The sequence below is a fragment of the Rhea pennata genome, chromosome 1 (genome assembly GCF_028389875.1).
Source record: "Rhea pennata isolate bPtePen1 chromosome 1, bPtePen1.pri, whole genome shotgun sequence".
NCBI lineage: Eukaryota > Metazoa > Chordata > Aves > Rheiformes > Rheidae > Rhea > Rhea pennata.
In genome coordinates, this window is record NC_084663.1 from 188,264,907 (window position 1) to 188,291,955 (window position 27,049).

The following is a 27,049-nucleotide window of genomic DNA, read 5'->3' on the forward strand; positions in this document are numbered from 1 at the left end:
AGAAATTAGTTAAATGCAATAGGACAGTCTTAGAGTTTATCCTAGGATTGTACTTCTGCTGAGAAACCAAACTTCAAATGAGATGCAGCATTACCCATCCCTGTATAGAAGAGTCCATGAGAACATGTATTTAGAAGCCCTTTTGCTTCAAAATCAACTGCTTAATTTGAAATATGTACATGAAATAGGATTGGTCATGTACTTAAATGTGTGCATAAGTTTCTAAAGCATCAGAAACATCCCAAAGAAATAAACTATAAAAAAATCAGGCACTCATACCCCTCACCCTGTGCCATCCCACTCAGGCCACCTGAGACAGAGCTCCGAGTTGGCTCTGTTTTCCAGTCAGGCAACATTTCAAACAACTTTTCTTAATCAAGAACATCATGACTGGTAAGGTCGCATTCTGGGGTCCCCAATACAAGAAAGAAACGGATTTACTGGAGTGAGTCCAGTGAAGGGTCACAAAGATGATTAAGGTAGTGGAGCATCTGACATATGAGGAGAAATGGAGATAACTGAGACTATAGAAGAGAAGGTTTGGGGGGATCTTATCAGTGTGCATAAATATCCAACAGGAAGGTGTCAAGAGGATGCGCCAGGCTCTCTCAGTGGTGCCCAGTGACAGGCCTAGAGGCAATGGACACAGATTAAAACAGGAAATTGCACTTAAACCTGAGAAAAAACTTCTTTACTGTGAGGGTGAGCGCTGAAACAGGTTGCCCAGGGAGGTTGTGGAGTCTCCATGCTTGGAGATATTCAAAACCTGACTGGACACAATCCTCAGCCACCTGCTGTCGGTGACACTGCTTTAGGCAGGTGTATTGGACTAGATGATCGCCAGAGGTTCCTTCCAACTCCAGCTATTCTGCAAATCTGTGGTGACTGAATGCTGTAGAAAATACATCCAGGGTAAGTATGCCTTGGAAGTTAAGAAACGACTGTTTCTAATCTTAGGGCACAAACAGCACATTTTAAATCCATTGCATGTCTGCATCCAGAAAATCAGGAAAAACAAATCCAGAAATGCTGGTGCTAGCCCATTCTCATTTCCCAGCAACATGTACTTTCCTGATGAGAAAATTCGACACAGGGGATGGGGGAAATGGTGTCTATTTCTAGACCAGTCTCAGCACTCTTTAAAATTGCTAGAGCTGCAATCAGCAGAAGCACTTGAACTTATCAAGAGGTACCTGTCAAAAAAGAGTGGGGTTGGTGAGCAGGCTGCCCTCTAGTAAGCTTCTGCAGCTGGGACTTCCAAAACTCAGAGCTGGTAACTTCCTAGATATACTGAGAAATATAATGTTTAAAGAGATCTTGGAGACACCACAGTGTATACTTTCTGTCCAGGAAAATGCAGAGAGGAGTGTGTGCACGTATCTGGCTGGTTAATAATAATAAATAAATAAATAAATAAAATACCGAGTTATTTTATTTCTATGGTGACTGTGGCATTTAAGGGTATTTTAGGCCATGTTAGTTACTTAAATCTACATCAATCAAATCAGAACTCAATTTCCTAGTGGTTCCACATGGAACCCAAGCTCACTGATTTTGTTTTTTCCTGATTCTGCTTTTTTCTTACTTAACTGGGGAACAAATTAGGGCCCATGGTTCAGGGCTCAGTATGACCAGATGCAGATGGCTGTCCCTGAACTAGTCTCACTGTATTGTCTAAGGGGATAAATAAGCACTTTTTTATGTCAAAGTTCTCTTCTGAAGTAGCTTCCTCTACCTGACCATAAAAGCCCATTATTCTGAGCACCCAGTTCCATACCCTGTGTCACTGGGAGTTATGCCCTAATTGAAGCTATTTTGGGATCTCAAGGGTGCTTGGGATCTCAAGCACCTATCAGACTAAAAGTACATATTTAAGTCCCCACAAAGTCACAAAAGCTTAGTCATGCACTTAAGAATTTTGATTTTTAACACTTTCTCTTGTGATCTCCCTTTCTTTTTTTCTCTCCTAAAGTTAGTTTGAATAAATATTTGATTTTGTCTTTTAAGCCACTGCATACCGTTGTGTAATCTAATAAACCCTTTTATTTCATTAGCACCAGTTTGTCCAATGTTCCGGACTAATTGAGAGTGGATTTCCAAGAAGAAAAAGGAAGAACATGTTCATGGGCACAGATACATCTTCACCTGTTTACGAAAGATGATTTGGGGTCTACAGGATAGAAAAAATATTGCTAAAGAATATTCCATCTCACCTTTCTGCAATTTTGCCAACCCACACCAATTCCCTAAACAAAAAGCCATGTCATTCAGTGTTTAAATAAAAATGAAAACTAAAAAAATGAAGATCACTGTTTTCCTCCATGGAGCATTAGAGAAAAATTCTACATTTATATTTATATGGAAGGCCCTACTTTAAATAATCTGCTTTACTAATTGAGTAGGTAGCTATGCATACACACACAGTAAATGAAGACTGTTATCTTCTTTTCTTAGCCACATGCTTCAGCAGCGCATGATCTTTGTAAGGAAAAAAGACAACTAGAGGGAACGGCAAAGATGACGGCAGTGCCAAACTTGCATCTCAAACTGGTACCCTGTTGACATCTTCTTGTTCTCCAGCTTGAGGCCACTGCTGTAGCAGCCAGACAACTCACAGCGGCCCCAGGGTTGGGGCCACGGCTACCTCGTGCCTACAGCCGGGGTTGCTCTCACCACTCACCCCAGGACCTCTCCTCCAGGCAGCTTGACTTTGTCACTGTTGCTCTGCAGTTTTGACCTAGTGTTTATTAAGACTTTCTGAGCAATGCAACACTAGAAACCCTTAGGAATAAGATAGTTTTAACAATACAGAGAACATACAGCTGCTTTTCCAAGGAGCTTTGAGGTTAGACAAGGAAATTAGACTTCTACAGAGCCCAAGGGACCAGACAAAATGCATATGTAGCACCAAGTGCAAAGAGCTGCAACGCAGGCGAGAATCCTTCTCCTCCACAGCCACAGACCTCCTGTCCTGGCTATGAAACTTTATTGGGAAAGCTGTGCAGATGCACCTATATGTTTCCACTGGGCTTGCTCCAGGTGACACGGCCACAGCAGGCAGGAGAGTTCAGTCATTCTGCAGCTGCCCCGTAAATGCAGCAGGTCTTGTCCAAGCTTTTCAAGCAAGGCTGTAGTTCCCTGTTCATTAGCTCCATATCTGGGAGATCCTAGGTCACTCAGCAGTACAAAATTTGATTGAAATAGATCAAATTCCTCAAATTGTTTTGAAACAATTTCCTGCAGCAGCAGGAGTTTTTATCTTGTACAGTGTTTCTTATCATGAGACCACAAAAGCTCTGACATGATAGTGGCATCCTAAAGCAGATTCAGTGTATCTTGGACCCACAGCATCACCCTTTGGAGGCCTCCAGGGGCCACCTGACTCTCTCTGTTGACTAAAGAAGATAATGAGATTCATTTTGTTAGTGATCTGAATTACCCTGTTGAACCACTGCTTTATGCAGTAAAGTAAAACATACATGTACTATGTGTGGGTTGCAGGTAGTGGCATTTGCAGATGTTTGCTTTTTCTGACAGGGCTTGACTTGATGCAGGACTCTCCTTGGTTGTACTGGTTAGCTGAAAAAAAACCCTTATTCTAGCTGTCAAGGCAATCTAGCATTTGAGGTATCCTTTTCTGAAACAGGTGATAGTATCATCGAGGTTGAAGCTCTTGATGCTGAAGCGAGTCCCACTGGTCACTGGACAATATTCATTCTTAGGTCACTGTCTTGGAAACTTATGAAGCACATCTGCTTCCCCTCAAAGCATTAGCAGGGCTGCCATAAATGAGTCTACAATGTGTTTTAGTGGTGCAGACTAAAGTACCAGAGCTGGTGCACCAAGTTTCTCTTTGAGACACAAGCAGGATGGATCTGTACAGGCATAAATGTTTGATGCTCCCATCATATTTTGGAATGGAGCAGTAGGACTAACTAACCCAAAGGCAGAATAGCTAGACATGCCATTCAAATTTCTGACTTAACATTTATTGGAGTGAAGAGAGATTTCATATATATATATATATACACACACACACACACCAAGTAGCTTGTCTGCATATTCTTTCTTCTCCACTAACAAGGAGACGGACAACCCTACCACAAGCTAACTTGCCTTTGAACCTGTTGACTTGTACATTCAGGACAGCAGCTAACAGCAACAGCAGAAGCACTGTCTTTCTTAAACAGGGGACAAGTTTCTCCTCTTGGAGTATGCAAGTGTCCCCAGAGCAAGGAGGGAAGGTCAGGAGAAAGCAGAGTCTGCTCCATGATCTTTCCAAGTGGGGCCATGGGACTGCGAAGTGTGACCGAGGCTTCTCCTTATCTCTGTGTCCAGGAAATCTGAGGATCTGTGAAACTTGTGTATGCAGTAATTCAGTATTAGAAATGTTGCCTTTGGACAGTTGCTACAGCGGCAGGTATAAAAATAACCACAGAACTGAGATGATCAGAGCTGGTAGAGGGATGAGGAACAAGGCCCTTCTTTAAGGGTATGCTCCATAACATTGCCTTAACTATGTTCTGAGGGCACTTACTTACTAAACCATTTTGAAGGGAGAAGGACATTTAAGAGCTTAGCCAGTCTTTTAAGTGAGGAGTCATCTTCTGAAAATCATTCATAGTCTCCTACTAAAAGTTCACAGGGCTGCTAAGCTACAAATAAGGACACCAAAAACACTAAAATATGTGTCCTCTTCTGACTTCTATCCATTTCTGACTCTGTTCTTTCAAGGTCAACCTCAGATCCAGCGAATGAGCTCATGTCCTGCTTATCCAGCCTGGCACCGCTGCCAGCGCCTTTTGCAGAGCCAGGACTCCACACGGCTTCAGCAGACGAGCCTCTGCCCTGGCAAAACCTGCTCTCACTGAACCAACGTGAGGGACAGCCAGCGACTGATGCAGGAGGCACTGAGGCAGATCTGTTTTCTTCCCTTTTAGCCTTCTCCATAACTCCTGGAATGTGTTTGCATATGGTGGAAAAAATGCAAAGACCAGTAAGAAGCGGCCAGGAAAGTCACCCTTCCTGCCTGCGCTTGGCGTGGGAGTCAGAGGAGCGCACACATGTGAGCTGATGCTACCGGCACCAGCAAGGAAGTAAGAGGAGCCCCCGATCGGCGCAGCAGTTGACTTGCCCAGAGATGAGTTGAATTTTGGGGGTAATCCATTTTGGAATTAAATAGGAAAATATATTACGCGCACAAACTCAATTAGGCTTGCAGCTAAAAAAACCCACAAAACCTGCTTTGATCTGAGCACTGGCTCGCAAGGGATACAAAATATTTTACAAACTTTAGAACTCATCTTCTGCTCCCTGTTTTCATTAATGGGCATTTTTATTCCATCCAAAGCAACAGCAACAAGACTAATTAGTTTAACAAGTACAACAAATGGTTTTATTGACAAAAAAGGATCCTTTGAAATACACATTACATTCACAAAGGATTAAATTACACTCTATTATCCATTTTCCATAAAATAAAGATTACTTTGATAAATCACGACTAATGTTATCTTTGGCTGATAAGAACTCTGTGCTTATTTATGTGGGCTCTATAAATAGTGTGTTCTAAATTTTTTTTCCTCACTAAATATAGTCAATGATACATTCTGTCAGGCATTTTCCTGCAATTTGACAATACCACATCTGTGAACTAGGCAGCAAATGAAAGCTTCATTGTCTCAATATGAAACACGCAACAGATTTTTTTTCATCAGCCACTCCACACTAATATATCAAACATCTTTAAGCCATATCTTGCTTGATCAGAGTTTTCTTACTGCTAAAGCAAGGTTGTCAAAATAAACTTTTTTTAAAGCCTTTATGGTTCATCTTTCCACTGTATGCTAAGTCCGGTGTGACAATTGTAACATGAGTGGGTTATATCCTGATGTAGAGCTTAATGCACCTATGAGCAAGCGCACGTTTTCGGGTGTAAAGGGCTCCTTTGCACACAAGTCTTTCCACAGTTTTGTACTAGAGGATTTGGCAGATTACTGAAAATTGAACCATGTTATCCTTGACATGTTCAACAGTCATCAGGATTCAAGGAAGCAAGGAATGTTTTGATTTTACTTCTTTCCCACTACCCAAGAAAGTAAATAGCCAGGTAAATCAAGATATCACCTTTATGTGATGAGATATCCCCACTCGTTGAATATTTGGTAACCACCATGCACATACCAACTTGGGCACTAACCTGGCGGTCAGGTAAAAGTGTAGATGGGCAGAAAATGCCTAATTCAGCACAGCATAGGAGCTAGGAGCACATGCTCATTTTTTTTTTTTTTTTTTTTTTTAATGGTTGCATTCCACTTGGCTTCTCTGGAAAATGACCTCAAAAGTCCTCTCTTGAACTGGGACACTGCAGAATCCGAGCTTATAAAAAAGGAAGAAATGGTCTGGAAAATGGAAGAATATCATAAATAGTAGTGACAGCTGGTTGGAAACATTCAGATTAATTGAAAAAAAGATTCAGATTTAGAATGATGAATGGAATTTTTTCAATAAGTAATTTGATTCTGATAATATCAGCTTGGCTTCTTGCCAGTCACCGTGCAGTGAGCTGCTGGAGGGACCTCTGGTTTTGTTACTCTTGACAGTACAAGCCTCCAGCCCCTTCACAGTCTCCTGGTGGGTTGCTGGAAACACAGGATGCCCCAGAAACTCAGGCTTCAGAGCTACAGCTATTCAATAGCAAAAGCTCCTGAGAATATCTAAGATACATAGCTCTGGGGTGGCCCATCAACACTTAGCATCCGGGTTCCTCCATTCATAGAAAATTTGGGTTTAATTTCATGGGAACAAAAAAATCAGTGTCAAAAAAAAATCTGGTTCTTCTAATTTCATGCGAAAGAATATGGAATTTTCTCTTGTACAAAAATCCAAGTTTAAGTCACATTCACTTTCCATTTTATGAAATTCTTTCAGGAAAAAAAAACTGGTTCCAATTCAGCTTCATATGTCACTGCATGACTCAGAGAATCTTATTATACTCCAAGTTATCCAAAAGGCAGACTGAGTGCAGTGGGTGCAGGATGGTCTTGAAGTTTAGTTTGTGTTTTGAGTAGGTTTTAGTAGGTGTTTTGAGAGCACTGGGGGGAAAAAAAATGTAGATAGGTCCTGAAAGCTTTTTAAGTAGTAAAGCCAATATGTGAAAGAGTTAAGTTATATTACATATCTTTTACTTCCACTCTCAGTCTCTTCTTATCTGCTTTCTGAAAATTCTCCCAATTATTTAAACATAACTCAAATTTAGCATCCATTTACAGCATCTTGCCTTACCATGGCTGTTTTGGATTACTGCATCATCATAAGCAAATGGTTTTTTTCCTGAATTTTTCCCTCAGAAGCAGGTGGCAGTAGATTTCAAATAAACCCATGCCCATGTCTGTGTTGCTTCTAACAAGGGTGTGTTTTAGTCATGGAAATAATTCTAACCCCTTCATTTAATTTTCAAAATTTTATAGCCTTCCCACCCCTTGGGTTCACTGGAAAGTGACTCAGCAAGGCAAGCAAAGGGATTAAAGAACCGCTAGAGTTTTTAAAATGAATGGAAAAGTTTAGTGGTTCTGAAAGTATTTCTCTCCCCTACACTTATTTCAAAAACTTTAATAAAAATAATTACATCTGAGTCTATGAAGAAACAGAATGCGGGTCTAGTCATAAATCACAGAATAGGGAGAAGCATTCTGAAATGCTGCAAAAGAAATGTATTATCACCTTTCCAAACTCCCTCAAGTTTCTCTTTTTCTACATTAGAGAAAAAAAAAAAATCACCGTGACCGGACTTCTGTGCACTTGCTATAATTAAAAATAACTTTTACTTTTTTTTTGTACATACAAGACTGAGCATAAAGGCATTGTAACTTATATTGATTAACAACCCTTGAATCTATCTCAGACTCAATTCTGTAGCTTACTGTTGGCTGAATACTTCTATAGGTGAGAACATCCACTGGAGAAGGTCTAGACTTCACTCCTCAGAAGAGCCCTCACGTACACACCACAGTCAAACTCTTCCTTGCCTATAGTATCTCTTGCCTCCTGTATTTCGCATCAATTTCTACATAGCTGTTTAATTCAAGAGAGCTACCCCATCAAGGTACAAAACCAGCCCATGGGTTAAGATGCTCTCCAGGAATAAGCCAAGCGTCAGAGAAACTCCTTTGGCCCAAAACTGAGCTTCCCCACTTCCCAGGAAAGTGCTCTTTTTATCAGACAACTGCAAAAAGAGGCTCCTTAGTTATCTGCTCTCAGAATTAGACTCAGCCCAAATCCCAAAGACAGAGCACCACATACCAGAAGTAGTATTCAAACATTTCTCTACCCAGTTTTCCAGGAGGCTGGCTGCATTCGTATGGCTGCTCAGCACAGGATAACAGATTCGCTTTTTGGAAGCATGTCCCTCCACATGAAGCATCTCAGAGCCAATGGCAGATGTGCCAAGTAACTCGGCCCGGCCAGTGAGCATCTCTTTATGCACCGTGATGCTCAAGTCAGATCTACGGTAAGTAATCTGAACGCAGACCCAGTACCAAAGCCTGCAATGATTCCACCTGCTACAGCATTTACGGGTCATCCATCAGACTGAGCAATTTGAGGACTGCAGCTTCATTCTTTCCGGTGTGGAAACCGAGGGTATTTATAAAATGAAGATGTTAGAAATGCCAAACTAGAAATGACAAGTCAAAAATCTCATCACTGTTTCCTTCCTCCTCATAGGAAGGCAGGCATAGGAAATAACGACATAGAAGACAGAAGTCAGCAAATCAAATGCTTTTATTGGCATATTTTCTCATCTGTGACCCTTTAGTCATTTACTTCCCTTGCACAGACCAAAATTAGTGACTGATTCTAGTAAGTTACAACTTTTATAGCTTTTGTATTATTAATAAGAAGAGAAGATAAAGTCATGGGTAAGTCTCTAAATGGACTTAAAAGACAAGAAACAACTTATGAATTGTCATGCAAACTACTGATTATTGGAGACAGGTTAATCTGTAATTTGAGGAAAAAGTTCTCTTTTATGAGCATGTTAACAATAAGGTAATCTATAACCCTTACACAAGTCATGTAATTTTCACATATTAGATAATAATTGTAAGCATATTAAGCAATATTATTATTAAACAACAAAAATATCCTTCTGAATATATACTACAATAACGTAAAGTCTGAATCATTTAAAGTGCCTTACCTGCTAAGAGAGCATAATTTTCCACTGGAGCTCTTCTAAGCCTTCTGTTTTTTTTTTTTTTTTTTTTTTTTTTTTTTTTTGTCTAATAGTTTGGAAGTTTCTAAATGGAGTAACTCCAACATAATATTCCAATTTATAAAAGAATTTGCATCTGATCCAAGAACTCCAGGGACACTTAAAACTTTCAAATCTTATTTATATTACACCAACAAATTATGCCCATTAAAAAGGGAGCTACCGCTTTAGGGTACCGCACACTAGGCATGACATGTGTAATGAGTTTTCCAAGAGATGAAAGAGTACTGTTGCTGCTTTTCTCTACTCTTTGCTCTTTTGTAAACATTCAGTAAACTTCAGATTTGACTGCCATAAGTACATAATTTATATGGGGAATATTATCATTAATAAAAACATCCATTTTAAATTGAAATATAACTGATTCAATATGAATGACTGCTCATCTCCCCCGTTAACATACATAAATATACAACAGCTAATGAGTGTAAACTCCAACAACTGTAATAACTTGCAGTGTGACACCCATACCACAATTCAGAGAAAATGAAAAAAACCTAACTTCTCCAAAGGAAAGAGTTCTCCTAAATTCTCCTTTAAAAAGGCAAGCCCCCTCCCCAATCCCACCTTCTTATATTAACTTTTTTTTCCCTAAAGTCTTCTGGATTAAAAGACTTCACTGAAAGAGGATTGTTTCCTTTAAGAAACGTACAAAAATTATCATGAGGCTCGACAGTGAACAAGTGTCCTACTTACTATATATTTTACTCTTTTACTGGAAGGAAAAGTCCCCTGAATTACAACTCTCTATACAATTATACTTTCTAGACAGAGCACGTTCAACTTTGTACTAAGGAGGGAAGAAAAAACCTTCACTTATGGCTCACTACACATCAGCCAGGCACAGCTATATACTCTGGCTCTCCCACATAGTCCCTAGAACAACTTATGGCTGCCATAGTTGCACCTAATTATAATTTTTAGGAGCACCACTGCAGACAAATAAACCGCTAAAATCTCTTAGTATGCATTAACTGAATAAATGCTTGTGCTAAAGCAACTGAACTTTTTCTGAACTTAAAAACTAAAACAAAGAACACATACGTGTGAAGGAGGAATACACAGCATACTGCTGTGCAAATTGCCTTCCAAACCCTACATAGTTATTGGACCCAGCCCTAAGAGTTCTATCTGCAAGTTTCAGCTGATATAAGCAATCCTGAAGAGGAACTGCACTAAAACAAATCCTTCCCAGTAAAGCAAAATTATAAAAATATTACTTAAAACATTAAGTTCCAGATTACATACATGCATTTAGTTCTAATATTTATTTTTCTTAAAGAAAGTATCAGAACTAGCAACACAGATAATGCACCAAGAAACCCACAAAAAGCACTCAAATTTTGCCTCAAAGATTTAATCAACAGGATTTCAAAAACAGCATCAAATATTCTAAAATGATTTATGCACTGTAAAATTGATGTAACTCAAAACACTCAAAAGTACATTAGTTGTATTAAAATTTTACAGTGTCAGTGTTTATTGATGATAGGCTGAGAAAAAATAGAATGAAAGAACAGGGAAAAGAGCAAATAAAAATAATGGCGAAGTTGTAAGAAACACTGGTTAACTCCTAGTTGAAAAGATTATGTACAGCACAGCAAAAGTTTCTTTTTCCTTTACTCCCTTTTTTAAAAAGATTGCATACTATCAATGTTCATGCCCATTAGAGGAATACATTAAAATAATATTTAATCTATACTCTATTTTCTGGCCTATAGGAAGTATTCAAAGACACAGGAAAGACTAGACTTCTGTCAAGTAGATTAAGCGAAACTGCATTCCTACATATTTTAACTGTATAGTTATAACTCAAAATTCAGTACAGAAAAATACCATAATGCAAACACTGAACAAATACAGTATTATGAATTCTGGTAATTCCGGGGGAAGCAGGACTATGAAAGGAGTGTCTGAACTTGATGAGGAGTTCTGTGTAGTATGGTTTCTGGATCCTTATATTCATTTGAGGGGTTCATCACAGCTGCATATAGCTCACTGTAAGCTCTGCAGACCAGTTCCGTCGACTGTTTTATTATCTGCTCTCTAAAAAACAAAACAAAAACAAAATTGCAAACTGTATAACTGCAAGTGTAACTATACTACACACAAGAAATTAAATATAAAACAAAAATGCAAAAAGTGGAAAAATTTCACTGTCACTGACAGTGACACTGTAAATAATTTTAGTTATTAAAAAGTCCTTATACTTCAACTCTGAAAATAGTTTGAAGTTCTACAATAAAAGAAGGCTCTTCTCTCTCCTTGTATACATAAACTCACGTATATGATCTCGATAACCACAAAATTTGATTCTTTATTTCTGCCACCACGAAAAAATGGCAAAGGATGAAAAAAGAACTACATTTAATTTGCATACAGTATTTTTTTCACCTGCACTTTCCTGCACTGTTTAACAGAATGATAATCTTACAGGTCTATCTTCTACCTCCTGCGGCTGCTGAATGTCCTCTGTAAATATATATGTTTTTAATCTATCAGCAAATGTATTCTATTCATATTATCTTGACACCTCCTGATTCCACAGTCTGTCAAGGAACAGGAAAAGCTGAAGGTGATAGCGGTCAGAGATACGTTATTATGGTCTTTGACAAACAATGCCATGAAGTCTGTATCTTGTTATTCTTATGGATCAAAATGAGTAAGAAACTACAGAGATCTGATGCTAACATTCACAGAAGAGTATTATTTTTTGAAGACAAACTAATATTTTTATTTTACTCTGTTAAATCAGTTTGCTTTAATCACCATGGCAGTATGTTTACAGTTGCACATGCATTTTTATCTATCAGAGACAGTAGTTACAACTATTATACAGCCCAACCTGTGCAAACGGACCACAGAAGAATCTGAGGTACCATAAATTCCAAATCAGCACTGCTGTAATATGCATCAAAGAAACAAAATCACCAAAACTGCATCCATTAAAACCAGTGCTGAATTTGCCAGTTGTTGACATTGTGAGTGGGAATTGACAGGTTAATGGAATCTTCAATACCAAGTGTATAGAACGTTTTGTTTTCAGAACTATTCAAGAAATGGAAAATATGATATAGAGACAAAAACTACATTTTATTTGAATTTAAAGTATCCAGCCTTTGGATAAACATGATCAAGTGATTTTATTTCTAGATTATTTAGGATACTTGCAAATAGACTGGCCCTATAATAGCAAATCTAGAAACACTGTAAAATGGGAAATACATTCAAGGTTTTCAGGTGAACAACTGTCTCTGAACACAATCTCAAATCGCTAAGCTATGTAACATGAAAACGTTTTAAGAAAACATTGCACAATCGAATTTGTACAGAGCTTACTAACCATATTACACAGAATACTACTAAACTGAAAGAAAAAGTTTAATAAAGTGTTCCAGATAGCTGAACAGCATCAACTGAGTCTTTCCATCAAAGAATATCAGTGTCATTCATCACCACATTAGGATTTCAGTTGCCATAACAACCTGATACAATTTATCACTAACACAAACTGCAGCACTTTCTAAAAATAGTAAATAATTTTCGCATGCAGTTTCTGTGATCCAACACAAATGAAAAGAACTTTATGAGACCAACAATCACATACATACACAAATAGCTTAAAACCTTTTACTTGAGCAAAGGAATTTGAAAGACAACAGCATGCACTAACAAATATTGGAGGGAATGTTCTTCATGGTCATAAAGATTGTATTATATTACCAGCAAGTTTTCGCTGTGTCAAAAATACACTAGTCCCTTACCAGAAGCACATGGTCTGATCTGAAGAATCAAAGAACTGCTTGCTTCCAGTTTAACAGCTGAAACAATGGATCACAACTATGCGACTTAGAGGACAAATCTTCAAAAATGACACCTAACCTCTGTAAAACTAATCTGAACTACTGTAACAAGACGTTAAAAATATAGTACCCGTTGGAAGTTTTCCATGAATTTTGGGAAATTACTGAATTTTGCATATTTACTACATATTTACTACCCTGATTCCACAAGTGTGCACCTAAGTAAATATGTACCTTGACTTCAACAGGATTCCTTGGGTTTAAAGCTACACATTTGATGCCTTAATTCTGTGCAGAAGCTGACCTATAGCACTGATTTAGAGCAGGTTAATAAATTACTGTGTGTCAGCTGAGCTGTAGTGCCTACGATAATTGTCCTCATATAAGCTCCCCATTCACCTCTTGGCTCCCTACTGTTGCAATATAACATGAATTCAGCTTAAACTGCAGTAAGAGAGGTTTAAAAACCTCATAAATGGGATAAGGCTATGAGTGCATACATAACTAGTTTATCTTGGTTCATCTGACAGAAAGAAATTATTAAGCCTAAGTAATTTCACTGTGTGCCTGAGTCTTTATGGTAGCATAAAGTCTATCTCTAAAAAATTGCTTCTGTGTTAGCAGTGAAAAATTAAGGCTTTCAAAATACATTTACTATGATTTTTAAATAGACCTACATTAAGAAAAAGACCAAGCGTTAAAATTCAGGTTTAATAGCTTTACACTTAGGAGAATTTCAAATGCTTCATTTACATTATTCTTCAAACTCATCTGGTTGATATCTACTGGAGTAGAAGAATAACTCTCATACAACAGAGTTAGTTCTGCTGGCTGAGCTGAGGGAACGGTAACCTCAGCAGATAGATTCAACAAACAGCTGAGAAGCAGCAACATCTCGTAACGCCACAGTCGCTTCTTCAGTGATAGACTTGAGGCTAAGGAAGCGCTGGGCTTATGGCATGAAACTGTTTGTGGACAAGAAAAACCCAAGTTGAAATGTGCTTGTGTTATGAATCTACAGTAACATATTAAAAAGTGATCCTGGTTTGCAAATCAGCTTAATGCTAGCATATATATTTCTATGCTAAGATTATTAACTGGTCCCTGGGCTTGCGTTTTTTCAATATAAACAAGTTTGAAACTTCAACCAAAAAAAAAAAAAAAAAAAAATCTGGAAATTTACAAGTAAGTTGGCAACAAATTCTAACTGTCCAGTTCAACAAGTTAAGACAATATAATGAGGACAAAATAATAAAATACAGCAAATAAAAACACTTTAGAGTGAAAAAAATAACTTAGTATCTTAAAATGATAAAAATAGGGTCAAATAATGAACATTTTGATAATTACTCCTTTGGTTCCTGAGGATTTCAGTGAGCTACATATAAACACAGGCACTGAGTAGCCAAGCCCAACAAATAATCACTTATGTAATTACCACACATCTGAAAAAACCCTCATAAAATGCTTCGGTAATAATCTTCTTTCTTTAGATAGTGTTCAATGAATTCATTTTCAGACTACCATTACACACAGTCCATACAACTCTGATAGAAGTTGCAAGTGCTCAGCACTTCTGAAAAGCAAGCTTAACTGGTTTATCTGACATCGCTCCATGGACTGACAGTATCGAAAACAGAAACTGGTGTTTGGACTTCCACTCTCCTGCACAGATGATGTCTGCCCTGTTATTCAGGCCATGCCTATGTATTTCAAAATTTTTTACTCAGGTAGAGTAAAATGCATTTGTGCCAAGAGCAAACAGTTCACTGAAAACTAGCACATAGAGAGTCTAGAAAATAGTATCCGAATCACAGATAGATAAGAGATGCATACGTTGTACAACTGTTCCAGTGTTCAACTATCCTCACAGTGAAAAAGTGCTTTCTTATGACACTGCAGGACAGATAGTAACAATGAGACTCCAAACATTGTAGCATTATGTCAAAAACATGATGTACTAGTCACAATTTTTTGTATGTTATAAAACTTGTACTCTTCACAAAAGCAAGAAAAATAATGTCAAGAAAGCTTTTTGATCAGTGCAGCATATAATTTTCTGAAATGAAGTACTGCAAAAATGACTTTGTATGGTTTATATTTAATTGGAAAGAAATTCTTGGCATCTTCCCTAGCTTTAGGGTTCAGTTGGCCATTATTTGTTGCATTTTAGAATATATTCATAAAACAAGAGAAGTGATACATAACAAAGTCCTCACTTCCACACTTCAAATAGAATTCATTAAAAAACCCATATTACATGAAAAGCAAAGTAACCTCAGCACAGTACTTGATGAGACAAGAATGTCAATATTCTGTAGTAGGACACAACAAAGTTGAAAAATTCTGTATTTGATGCAGCAGTGGGAATAGAAGAAAACTTGAGCGGAGAATTACATATTGCACCTTTCTTTAGAAGGCTTATAAAATAATTCTAAAACAATTTATAGCTAAGTTAACAAAAAAAGAATCAGTGTCCACACAGTAGAACACATTCAAAAGAGATGAATGCAATTTATTTTGATAGTGTCCTTTAAATCAGAAGTAACAACTTCAGAAAGTTACAGAATTACATATTCCTAACTGCTTGTTCAAAAAAAGGACAGACAAAACAAATTGAATTGTGACCTAAAGGACAATGCAAATGTGATTACAGCTGGTAACTTGAATTCTCTATCATGATCCACTAAAACCTAATCAAATTCATCTTTCTGATTATTATACAAGCATAATAGAAATTCAGAGTTAAGATACTTACTTCACAGTGGCGCTCAGAAGAAAATTCAGCTGGGACATTAATAGACTATCTGGAGCAGACAGATAGCGATCAAACTGAGCCTACGGGCAAGAAAAAAAGAGTATGAGATTAGCATACTGAAAACTTGCTGGTATATGAAGATAGATAAAAAAGAATACAGAACTCTGAAAAGCAATTACATTAAAATCACACCTTTTTATTTGATGGAATTTGCTGTTTTAAAAATTTAAGATAGAATCTGACACAAAATAAAAATATTTAAGTTAACTTAAATATTGACTTAAATTTGGACTATCTAACTTAATAGTCCAAATCAGATGTCTAACTTCAACTCTTACGTCACCAAAATTTTACATTTCTGATCCTGAAGAGTACATGTGGAAGATGTAAATAATGCAAATTCAGTGCCCATAACTAGCTATTTAAGCTTTTGCACAGTGGATGGATATATGCTTGCACCCCTGAACATCAGACCTAGTCTCTTCAGTGCAAGGGGAACACACAAACCTCCAGAGAGCAACCCTGCCTGCCCAAATTAGAAACTGAACAGAGGAAAATGGGCTATTTGACACAAATAGGACGGATTTAGAGTACAAATTTTAATGAGACCTATTTATTAATTAAAAAAGAAACAGCCTTCTCTCCCTCAAAATTCAAGCCACTGTGTAATCTTAAGTTTTTACTAGATGATCTAACTCTCTTTTTGTGAGTGCGTGTGCACACAGGAAGGATTACAGTTAAGTTTTCAGAATAAAGTTGAACTTGGCTAACAAGAAGAGTGGAAGTTCATATACTGTCAGCTATTGAACTGAGAGATTCATATCTCTATGGAAATTAGCCTTGCACACTAAGAAAAAAAATAGTAGCTGATAATTTGTTTTAAAATATATTGTAGCTTTCAATCAACAAAAACAAAACCCAAAACCCTGCTGCCTATGCCCAGCAGCTTTCTTCTAAGTTTAGCTGAACTATTTGCATAAAGTGAATGCTTAGGACTAAAATTATAAATGATAGCAGACCAATATTTCAAAGCATTCAGGCAAAAAGAAATTTTGGTGATTAAAACTAATCAGAGATAAGTATTTGCTTTCAGCAATTTATGGTGACTCACAGGATAATATTCTTGTAAGTAAAGTTCTGTTTCTCAAGGTTTAGAGACTAATACTCTATTACTATCAGCTCATAAATAATTCTTATATATATACATACATATTTATTACTTGAAGCAGTCAAGCTACTATAAATGAAGAAAGTATTCCCAGACATGTAATTTAGCTATTGTTGAAAAGAATGCTGGTTAGGTTGTTGTACTACCCAATGACTTGAGCTAAATAATTTAGATGAGTATCCACTATATCCTGCAATTAATAGTATTTTTTTCCTTCTCATAGTAGTAATACCATAATATGAAATTGCAAAATGCTTACCATTGCAGCCTTCAAGGACACTGAATCCAGACTTGGCAAATTTGAAAGAGGACCCTAATAATCAGCAGTCAAAGGAAAAAAAGAATCTTATTAAAATATGGAAAAAGATAAGAAATAATTCTACAGTAAGTCCAGTCCTAACTGTTACTTATTTAGGAAATCACCAGGATTTTACATGTTTAGACATCACCACACGAATACGGGAATGCTGTAACAGTTCATTTGTATTCCATCACTTCATTAAACTAAAAATAGTCAGTACTGAGTTCTTCATGTGTTCTTTCAGACCCTTTTCTTTCTTCTTTACCATTAACTGACAAGGCCAGGAAAAAAACTCTTCCACAAAGTCTGGGACAATAACCAAACTGCAAAAGTTGTCTATACCCTTTTACTATTGTGGAACTACACAGGGCAACTTCCTTCTAAGTCATCTGCTCCTGGACCCTGCAGAAATGAAGCCTACTTGCAAATAAGTTTTCTTCACTTACAAGGCATCACAATGCATACATGCTGCATAACCCATCAATAAATCCTGCAACAACCTCATCCCAGCAGCCAGGCAGCTTGACAGATTTGAATGGAAATACTACCAGGAAGTCTACCCACATTCTATTAAACAATCTGCAATCAGCTCTGGTCTACAGCAGAATCTGAAATTGGTTTTAGAATAGGAGACAGACTTATGACAAGTGAAATTTATAATCAGAAAACCAGTACATTTAAAATGGTTCCTTTAAAAAAATCTCTGTCGAGTTAGAGCAATTTATGCAAAAATGTCAGCTGAAGAAAAAACATGAAGTTTTCCAACACATTACTGCTTTCTCCAGAAACCTATTTCTTCTCTTTAGCCAGAACTAACTTTATGTTCAAGAAAGGACACAGGCATAGGTGAAAAGAAGAACATGGGGTGTATTAACACTTATCGTAAGAACTGTGGTTCACAAAAATAAAAGAGCAGGAGCTCTGAATTCCAGCCTTTAGCTCATTCTAAAAAAAAAAAAAAAAATCTTACGTTGTCACTTTCATAATCTCATTGTCTTGGTGCTTCATAGCCAGAGTAATGACTAAACACATAGAAAAAAAGCCATTATGATTTCTCATTAATATTAATCTGCCAATTTTTCACAGAAAAAAAAAGAAGTATTAATTGTCTAATACATCCATGGAATCTATTTGATGCATGGTGTTAACACATGTGATGAAAAAGATCTGAATGCTGGTAGGTCCAGTATCTTCTAAATGTCATGCAGGTGGTATATACATTGACTACTTGGGTTTTAGAGCCAACTTTACTTGGACATGTTTTGAGACATATTAACCAGCTATAGAGAGATTCTGAGAACACAGAGAACTCCTGTAGTGTACAGAGCCTGCTGATGGTACTCAGATCAGTTGCACAGAAGAACTGACGCATTCCAAAACTCCCTGGCTTACGGTACATACAATGCAGGGGAAATCTGTACTTGCAAGGTGTCTTTGGCATATGAAAAAAACCCCAGATATTACTGAGTTTTTGTTTTCATGGGAAACTTATTTTTCAAAAATACTGCTGCCAAAATTGGTACAGTTAGCATGTATGCGGTACCTCCTGAACATTTACATTATATCAGCTTACCTGTTCTGGTTTATGTTGTTGCACAGTGTTATATATGTAACTTAGACCAGCTCTAGTTAACACGTAGGAAGCTTGTTCATTTATGAGTGTATCTAAATGAGCTTCAATCTGAAATTTTAAGTATAAGGCATTTAAAAAATGTGCATGTAAGTTTTAAATAGAACATCTTATAGAGTTAAAGAAAGGTTTTAGCTATCATCTTAGAAACAAAAAACACAAAGAATAATAACCAAACAAGGAAATACCATAAATACATACAGTGTAATTATCATTTATTTATATGTTTCAAATCAGGAGAAGTCAAAAAAATAGTTAACACTTATCATGTGTGGCTAATAAATTTTGCATTTGTAAAATCAACAGCCCTAAAAGTTAAAAACAACAAAACTCTAATCTTATAAATTGCCGTATCATTTTCTTTGTGGTACTTTGTTCATTGATACATTGCTATTTTGTTCATTTACTCATTGAAAATTTGTGATAAAAAAAATCAAATCTTATTGAAAATATTGGAAGAAGCATGGCTGTTTTGTCAAAAGCAACAAAACCAGTTTTTCCATAAGGAAAATAAAATGAAACCAAACTATGTTCTTTTAAATTCAAAACTGATAACCATGTATTTGAAACACACTTCAACTGAAAGGATCTACCAAAATAGAAAATGAAATAACAGCTATCAATTTTGCTTTAGCTCTCTTCCTACAAAAATGTCTTTTACAAAAGAAAATGTCTCTAATCATATTCATAAATATATTTTATATTCTTAGTATAACCCTTCACTTTGCAGAGAAATAAATAAATCCAGTCATAGATGAAGCAATCTTCTTTGAGTATTCTCAAAAAAGATTTGAGAATATACCCATTAATACGTCACTTTTGTAAGTAACAATCCCACATTTGTTTTCTCTATCTCAAGTAAAAGAAAAAGTTTATAATTTATCAATTGCTAGTAAGAGTTATGTATCTGATATTTTAAAGAGTTCCTATTTTAACTTTCTGAAATTCTTTAGAAAAATGCACCTTTTTTATTTTAAAATGTCTTCCTCAGTTTTCTTTCCATGAAGAATGTTGTTCTTATCAGATAAACTCTTCTAACTCCACTTTAATAACCTACTTATATATAATCTTAAGGTTTTTTTTTTCAGGCTATTCCTGTATTTGTATAATGGCTGAAAAAAAAAATCTTCAGTTCCACTGCTTATTTGAAGAATAAACACACTGCAACATTTACTGTGGGAAAAAAAGCTGTGATAGTGGAGATATGAGGTCCTCCTCCCCACAAGAGACAGCTGATGGGGGATCTTATTTGTGTCAGAGCTAATTGGTACTAGAAATTCTAATTAGGAATAGATGGTAAAAGATGGCTCGTGGCTGATCTTTGCACCTTCAAATTAGAAGTTGTGACCTTCTTCCAAGTCCCGAACCTCAAAAGCTCTTCTGCGATGTATTACAGAAATGTTCATATAGCAAACCTATAAATGGGTAGTGCCTACGTCTTCCCAAGTCAACGGTTTATAAACTATATTTCAATTTCAAAATAGTACCAAATATGAACTATTATCCTGGCATATTAAGTGAAACTAATAAACAAATGAGAAGGGAAGGGAAGAAGGGAGCACTGAAATAGTAATTTAATGTATGCTATATTCTAATATTAACACCCACTCATAGTGGGAGTACAGTTAGTCATCTGACTCTTAAAGAGGTTTCAACTTTCATTTGCTCCATCTCATACAGTTTGCGGACGAGTGTTAGAACAGTTAGGATAACAGAAATTTTCAATGATTTGCATTTATCTGCAACTAAAAACAGAAACCACCCCATGTTCTAATCATTTCTTTTTTCTTGTTTAAAGACACAGTATAAAGCATGTTGTGCCCCATCAGCTCTAATAACAGATAACAGGTAAGAACACCTCTTATGCTAACAGTTTCTTGATTTAGACTTCAAGCAAATCAAACATTGTAAGTATGCTTACTTCACAGCTTCCAGTCTGTAAAAATTAGGAAAAAGTTCATTTTCTGTTGGGGCTGTTGATGCTTACCTGAAACTGTAACATTTCTAGACGTTTGTCAGTGAACTCAAAGAGAGCCAAAGTAGTCTTCATCATATAAAGTGAATTTACCATGTAAGTTGCCATATCAGCTGTGCCTAAATTACTAGCAGACATAGTACACATCTGTAATAACGGATCTAGCACACAAGACAGAACCTAAAATTAAAAACACACAGAAAAGAGGAAGGGAAGGGGAAAGAGGAGAAATGTCATATTAGGCTCCTAAGCTCATTCAGTTTCTATCACGCATTTATTCCCCACAGCAGAATAAAGAGAAATGAGAATTTCCAACTGTGAAAGCAGTTTTCTACGGGATTTGTCAGCAGGTGATCAGCTATCATAGTGATGAGTAAAGTGTAAAAACCTGAAAAGAACAGATTCTAACCTAGCAGGAGGAAGAATAACCCACATTAGATAACTGGTAATTGTGCAATCTTGAGGGAGTATTTACTTAATGGAGCAGTAATTGGATAATAGAATTTAGATACTGTGTTATATTGGCATTCCATACTGTACTCTAATTATCCACTTTATTAGTCACCATCTTATTTGTGTTAAAAATTGGTGTTTGGGAAAAGTCTCCAAAATGGCAGCAGACAAAAAAGATTCATGTTTTACCCATCTTTTGCATATCAAGCCTAACCTTTTATCTTTTTTTATTTTTATTTTTTCAAGTTGTCAAATGTCTTTATACCTGCACAAAGTCAGCTTGACGGGCATCCAAAGGAACAACAGATGAGTCGTGTGATGCCAGAACCTCCCGCAGCAGGTTAAGTGTTTGGTTTAGTGCAGAGCTTGGGCCAAGATCTGGAGGTGGGAGTTCAACCTAAGGAACAAGATGATCTGCTTTTTTTTCTGTATTCTATTTACAGCAAACAGCATGCAATCTAGTAACACACACACAATCAGCTAATAGCGAAGTCTTATGCTGCAGTCAGAACGACTTCTGACACCGAAGATCTAGTCTTTTTCAGGTAGTAATTACCTGCAACTTTCAGCACAATCATACCATTCAGTGAAAAACAAGTAAAACTGAATTCCTCCTTCCACTTGGACTGTGTCCATTTTACAATCTAGAGAGCCAGACAAACTCCAGCTCCACATTTGTTAGATTAGGTACCAAACAACAGCGACGTTGCTTGGCACCACTGAGTTCACTTCGAGCAGGACTTCCCATAAACACTCCAAAACCTAGTGCAGGTAGAGCTCTGGGATATCAGGGCTACGCTGCAAGGGCTGAATGGCTTTTTGATAAGGCTGCACAGCCACTGTCACGCTGAGTGACTGGGTGTGAGAGCTACAATGGGCAGCCCAGTCATACAGGTGACAGTCTCAATCAGTAGCAAGCCTATAGCTTCAACTACTGGTACACAAAGTTAACTGCATACAAACTAACCTAAGTACATCTATCTAAGCTGTGATGATACCGCAAGAAACGGAATGCAGGCCTATCTCAAACCTGGAAAATGTGAATCACGGATGTTTAAAAAACAGAAAGAATAAAAGTTAGTAAAGTTCATACAAAAAAGAACACTACTTTCTGAGCCAGGTCGTAAAGTTCCTGAAATGGACTAAAAGTCTGCACAATTTTTAACAGAGAATTACGTATTTTAGACTTTCTCTGTCACAGGCAAATAGCTACTGTATTATTTGTAATCTTTATATAATATGCAACCTAGCATATTTTTTCCCCCAAACACTTCAGTTTAAATGTAGTTGCAGCTTCTCCTTCTCAATGGAAGCAACCGGAAGCCAGTTTGGAGCTACAGTCCCCTACCAGAATCAAGGTTGCTGGCCTCAGTTCTCCCTGACATACTCCTTTTCCCTCTTCCCTCTGTCTCCTGACTGCCCCAAACCAAATACAGATCTGGCTAGATCATGAGGGAGTAAAGAGATCCTGAGGAATTCAGAGCATGTGAGCACCTCAAAGCATAATCTCTTTCCAGAAGGATAAGGGAGAGCTAAGATTGCCCTGCCTTGGGGCTGTCTCACTCAAGGTATTTGGGTGCAGTAAAGCAAGGCACGATGCACTTCTGCAGACCTCTTCAGACTCTAGCTCAATAAGGGAAGAAGGCAGCGTTAGATGGACTACCATGCCACAGGCAGCATGTTCCATACCTTCCGGAATAAGAACTATTCATTAATAGCATAATAAGTGAAATTAGTTTCTCAGGGGGAGGGGAGGGGAGAAAGGGAGAAGGAGAAGGAAGAGAACAGATTAAATAAGCAGAGGCTGATGGCCAAAGAATACAAAAGGAAAGCATAACAGGTATCTTCTGAGTGTAGCATTCCAGAGGCACCTTGAAATGAATCTGTACCTAAAGAATATGCCACGAGAGAAAGAAGAAATTCATCTCTCTCTCTTTTGAGCCTGATTTAGCTTTCACACTTTGTACATTTAGAAAACATTTCAGATACTGCAAGTGTCCACATATTGTTGCTAGCACATATCAAAAAAGGTTTTTCAAAGCATCCTTCTAGATACAAAGTGTTCCACCACGTTCACTTTCCAAGAGACGTCACACAATTTCAGGAACTAATGGAAAATTAAATCTAATAAGCTCAGAGAACAGTTGCTGTTCAGCCTAAATAGTCTTGAAAGTCTAAAATTAATATTCGCCTAGTAACAAAGAAACAGTAATTCAGAAAATGCACTTATTCAGTGCTGATAAGTACCAAAGTTTAGTGAAATTTACAGCAGTGAGAGACTTCTTGTTTATTCTTGTCGATTATTAGGGGTATTGATTGTGCCCTGAACATACTGTTCTCAGACCTTAACTGGACCGTGTTCAGGGATATTTTGGCATTAATTTGAGACTAGAGTCTGATGGGGTTTTCACTTCCAACACACACAAAGATCACGGCAAAGATAATTTCAGGCTTCTTTGCACAGAACGTTTGTCCTCTGAAGTAACTGATAATCAGAAGCTTCTAGATTAGCTTCATCTTTCATTTATTCCATTCTTTTAAAATTCACTGTCTTCTAGATGGGAATAACATTACAGAAGAAGAAAACATTGCAAGGAAAAAAGGTTAAGACCATTAGATTTTACCGAAGGTTACCAAGAAAGTCCTGACTATGTCAGTAAAGACAGAACTATTAGCAAGCGGGAATAAAATTAAAACAATGCTAAACCCTAGCATTCTAGAGGTGCTAGACCCTAGAGAATGCTATTCTCTTTTGTACATCAATAGAGTAGAAATGTTATTTCAGAAATAAAGAATGAAAATTTAAAAATAAATGTATCTCAATTTATAGAGGAACCCACCAACATCAAATCATGAGAACTAAGTTGTAATTCTAATTAAAAAGAAAAAAAAATAATTCCCCGAGTATTTTCCATGCATTAAAATATTATTATAACTGATGCTATTTCCAAAGAAATAGATTTGAAATGCACGCTTAATCCTATTTTTGAAATAACAAGCCAGACATGAGCTCTTTCCTAACTAAAGGATTCTCAAAAAAAGTGCTATAATGGCTAGTTCAATACTGTTAAAACATACTCTAACACAGTACTGTCTCATAGACACTGCTAAGTTATAACCAACTGTTTTCAGCTGTGCGAAATCAAGGTCAGCCAGATGGCCACCCATACAAAACCCCCAAATTCCTAATTTTTAAAATCCAGGGTACAAAACAAACCAATTCTCCTAAAATAACAAAGTTTAAATGATGACTCAGTCTTTTATATTAAAACTCTCAAGCTCTGAGCTGTAAAGTTCTGCATATCAATTGGTAGGGAATAATTACTATGTAAATAATTTTCCTCCAAAGTTAAAATCCAAAGCAGGTTTCTTAGCCTATGAGAGAACGTAGCTCAAATAATGTCTTGGAGAATTTAACAAAAAGCACAGGGAAGTACAAAAGAAATAGCAGTATCAACAATCAAGAAGAGTATATGTTGCATTAATAGCTCCCTCTCTCATTTATGAAGAAGTCTAAGTAGAAAACAGAAATCACATGCAATTTTTGTTTCTATCAAATACAGTAAGTTCTAGTAATGACTGGAGTAGTACAAAGCAGCTTTGTAAGATTATGAAGTTATAGTAGTGTTAAGTAAAACAAATGTAATCTAAAACCATCCTTCCTCATAGAAAATACTACCCAGAGGGATAAACAAGAGGTTGGCAGCTTTTTGAAAGGCATAATCAAGTTTGAATGGAGTCTCTTAAGAACTTCATTGGCAAGGAGGTGGAGAAAAAGCACTAAAGAGGTAGAATCTTGGGAAAAAATATCTAGATATTTCATCCTAATGGTTATAACTGGTATGTGCCTACTATAGACTAAGTTCACTTTATAAATTGAGACCACTTCTGCTGCAGTAAGACATAAGTAGCATAAGGAACTTGAGTGCAAATCTACTGAGGAAGCTTCAGAGAAGCTACCCTAAGCTCTTTTGGGTCCTATTAGGATACCCCAGAGATCAGCAGGGGTTCAAAAAGTAGAATGGCTAATGACATCCCTTTCTTCTCAGCTATTTTTTACATTGGACCTAGAACAGCGAAGACAACAGAGAAATTCTTTATGGTTTTGCTTTGTCCACACGGATCCACTCAGACCACAACATTAACCTGTATTACTATACCTATCCAGTAGCTGGTTTCCCCAAAACCTAAGAGGCTGCATTCTGACAGGAGCCAAATTATCAGGGAATTTATCAGCTTTACAATTCTTCATATTTAATGCTTCAGCATCTTTCCACTAACAAACTAAATACACAATGTGATCATAAAATTTAAATTTATACAGATCTATTCTAAAAAGCACAGTATTAAGCAACAAAAAAATCACAAAATCTGATTTGGCGTACTGTACTAATAACCTTCCAGCAGCTCAGAAAGCATATGACAAGTTAGTTTGCCATAATCTCTATACTCTCGTGATACCTTTGATTCCATTTACTTTGAAGTTTTTAATGATTCTTTCATAGAATCATAGAATCAGTAAGGTTGGAAGGGATCTTTGGAGATCATCTAGTCCAACCTCCCCTGCTCAGCAGGGTCACCTACAGCATGGTAGACAGGCTTGCATCCAGGTGGGCCTTGAAGATCTCCAGAGAAGGAGACTCCACAACCTCTCCGGGCAACCTGTGCCAGTGCTCTGTCACTCTCACAGGAAAGAAATTCCCCCTCATAGTCAGGCAGAACTTCCTGTGATTCAGTTTCTGCCCACTGCCTCTTGTCCTGTCACATAGGACAACTGAAAAGAGTTTGTCCCTGTCCCCTTGACATCCTCTCTTCAGGTACTTGTACACATTGATAAGATCCCCCCTCAGTCTTCTCTTCCCCAGGCTGAAGAGGTCCAGCTCTTGCAGCTGTGCCTCATCGGGCAGGTGCTCCAGCCCTCTGATCATTTTTGTAGCCCTACGCTGGGCTCTCTCCAGTAGCTCCATGTCCCTCTTGTCCTGGGGAGCCCAGAACTGGACACAGGACTCGAGATGAGGCCTCCCCAGGGCTGAGGAGAGGGGCAGGATCACCTCCCTCCACCTGCTGGCAACACTCTTCCTAATGCACCCCAGGAGACCATTGGCCTTCCTGGCCACAACGGCACATTGCTGGCTCATGGTCAACTTGTCATCCACCAGCACTCCCAGGTCCTTCTCGGCAGAGCTGCTCTCCACAAGGTCAGCCCTCAGCTTGTACTGGTGCCTACGGTTATTTCTCCCTAGGTGCAGGACTCTGCACTTGCCCTTGTTGAAGCTCATGAACCTCCACCCAGCTCTCCAGACTGTCCAGGTCTCTCTGAATGGCGGCACAGCCCTCAAGTGTGTCAGCCACTCCTCCCAGCTTGGGATCATCAGCAAACTTGCTGAGGAGGCACTCTGTCCCCTCATCCAGGTCACTGATGAACAAGTTGAACAGGATGGGACCCAGTACTGAGCCCTGGGGGGCGCCACTAGCCACAGGCCTCCAACTAGACTCCACGCCACTGATGACAACCCTCGGGGCTCTGCCTTTCAGCCAGTTCTCAATCCACCTCACTGTCTAACCCACATTTCCTGAGCTTCTCTAGGAGGATGTTGTGGGAGACAGTGTCAAAAGCCTTGCTGAAGTCAAGGTACACAACGTCCACTGCTCTCCCCTTATCTACCCAGCCAGTCATTCCATCCTAG

General features: G+C 37.6%; 1 protein-coding gene across 3 annotated transcripts in view; it reads right to left on the bottom strand.

Annotated features, from left to right (window-relative positions):
- Nucleotides 1-8,763: 8,763 nt before the first annotated feature.
- Nucleotides 8,764-27,049, bottom strand: part of COG6 (component of oligomeric golgi complex 6) — a 77,696-nt gene continuing 59,410 nt past the window's right edge. For all 3 annotated transcript variants that reach the window (XM_062567074.1, XM_062567072.1, XM_062567073.1), the window contains exons 14-19: nucleotides 21,628-21,759; nucleotides 20,922-21,089; nucleotides 18,878-18,985; nucleotides 17,263-17,316; nucleotides 15,836-15,915; nucleotides 8,764-11,320 (exon numbers count right to left, since the gene is read on the bottom strand). In XM_062567074.1, the coding sequence (XP_062423058.1) occupies nucleotides 11,173-11,320; nucleotides 15,836-15,915; nucleotides 17,263-17,316; nucleotides 18,878-18,985; nucleotides 20,922-21,089; nucleotides 21,628-21,759 (690 nt within the window). In that variant the 3' untranslated portion in view covers nucleotides 8,764-11,172. The remainder of the gene's footprint in view (nucleotides 11,321-15,835; nucleotides 15,916-17,262; nucleotides 17,317-18,877; nucleotides 18,986-20,921; nucleotides 21,090-21,627; nucleotides 21,760-27,049) is intronic.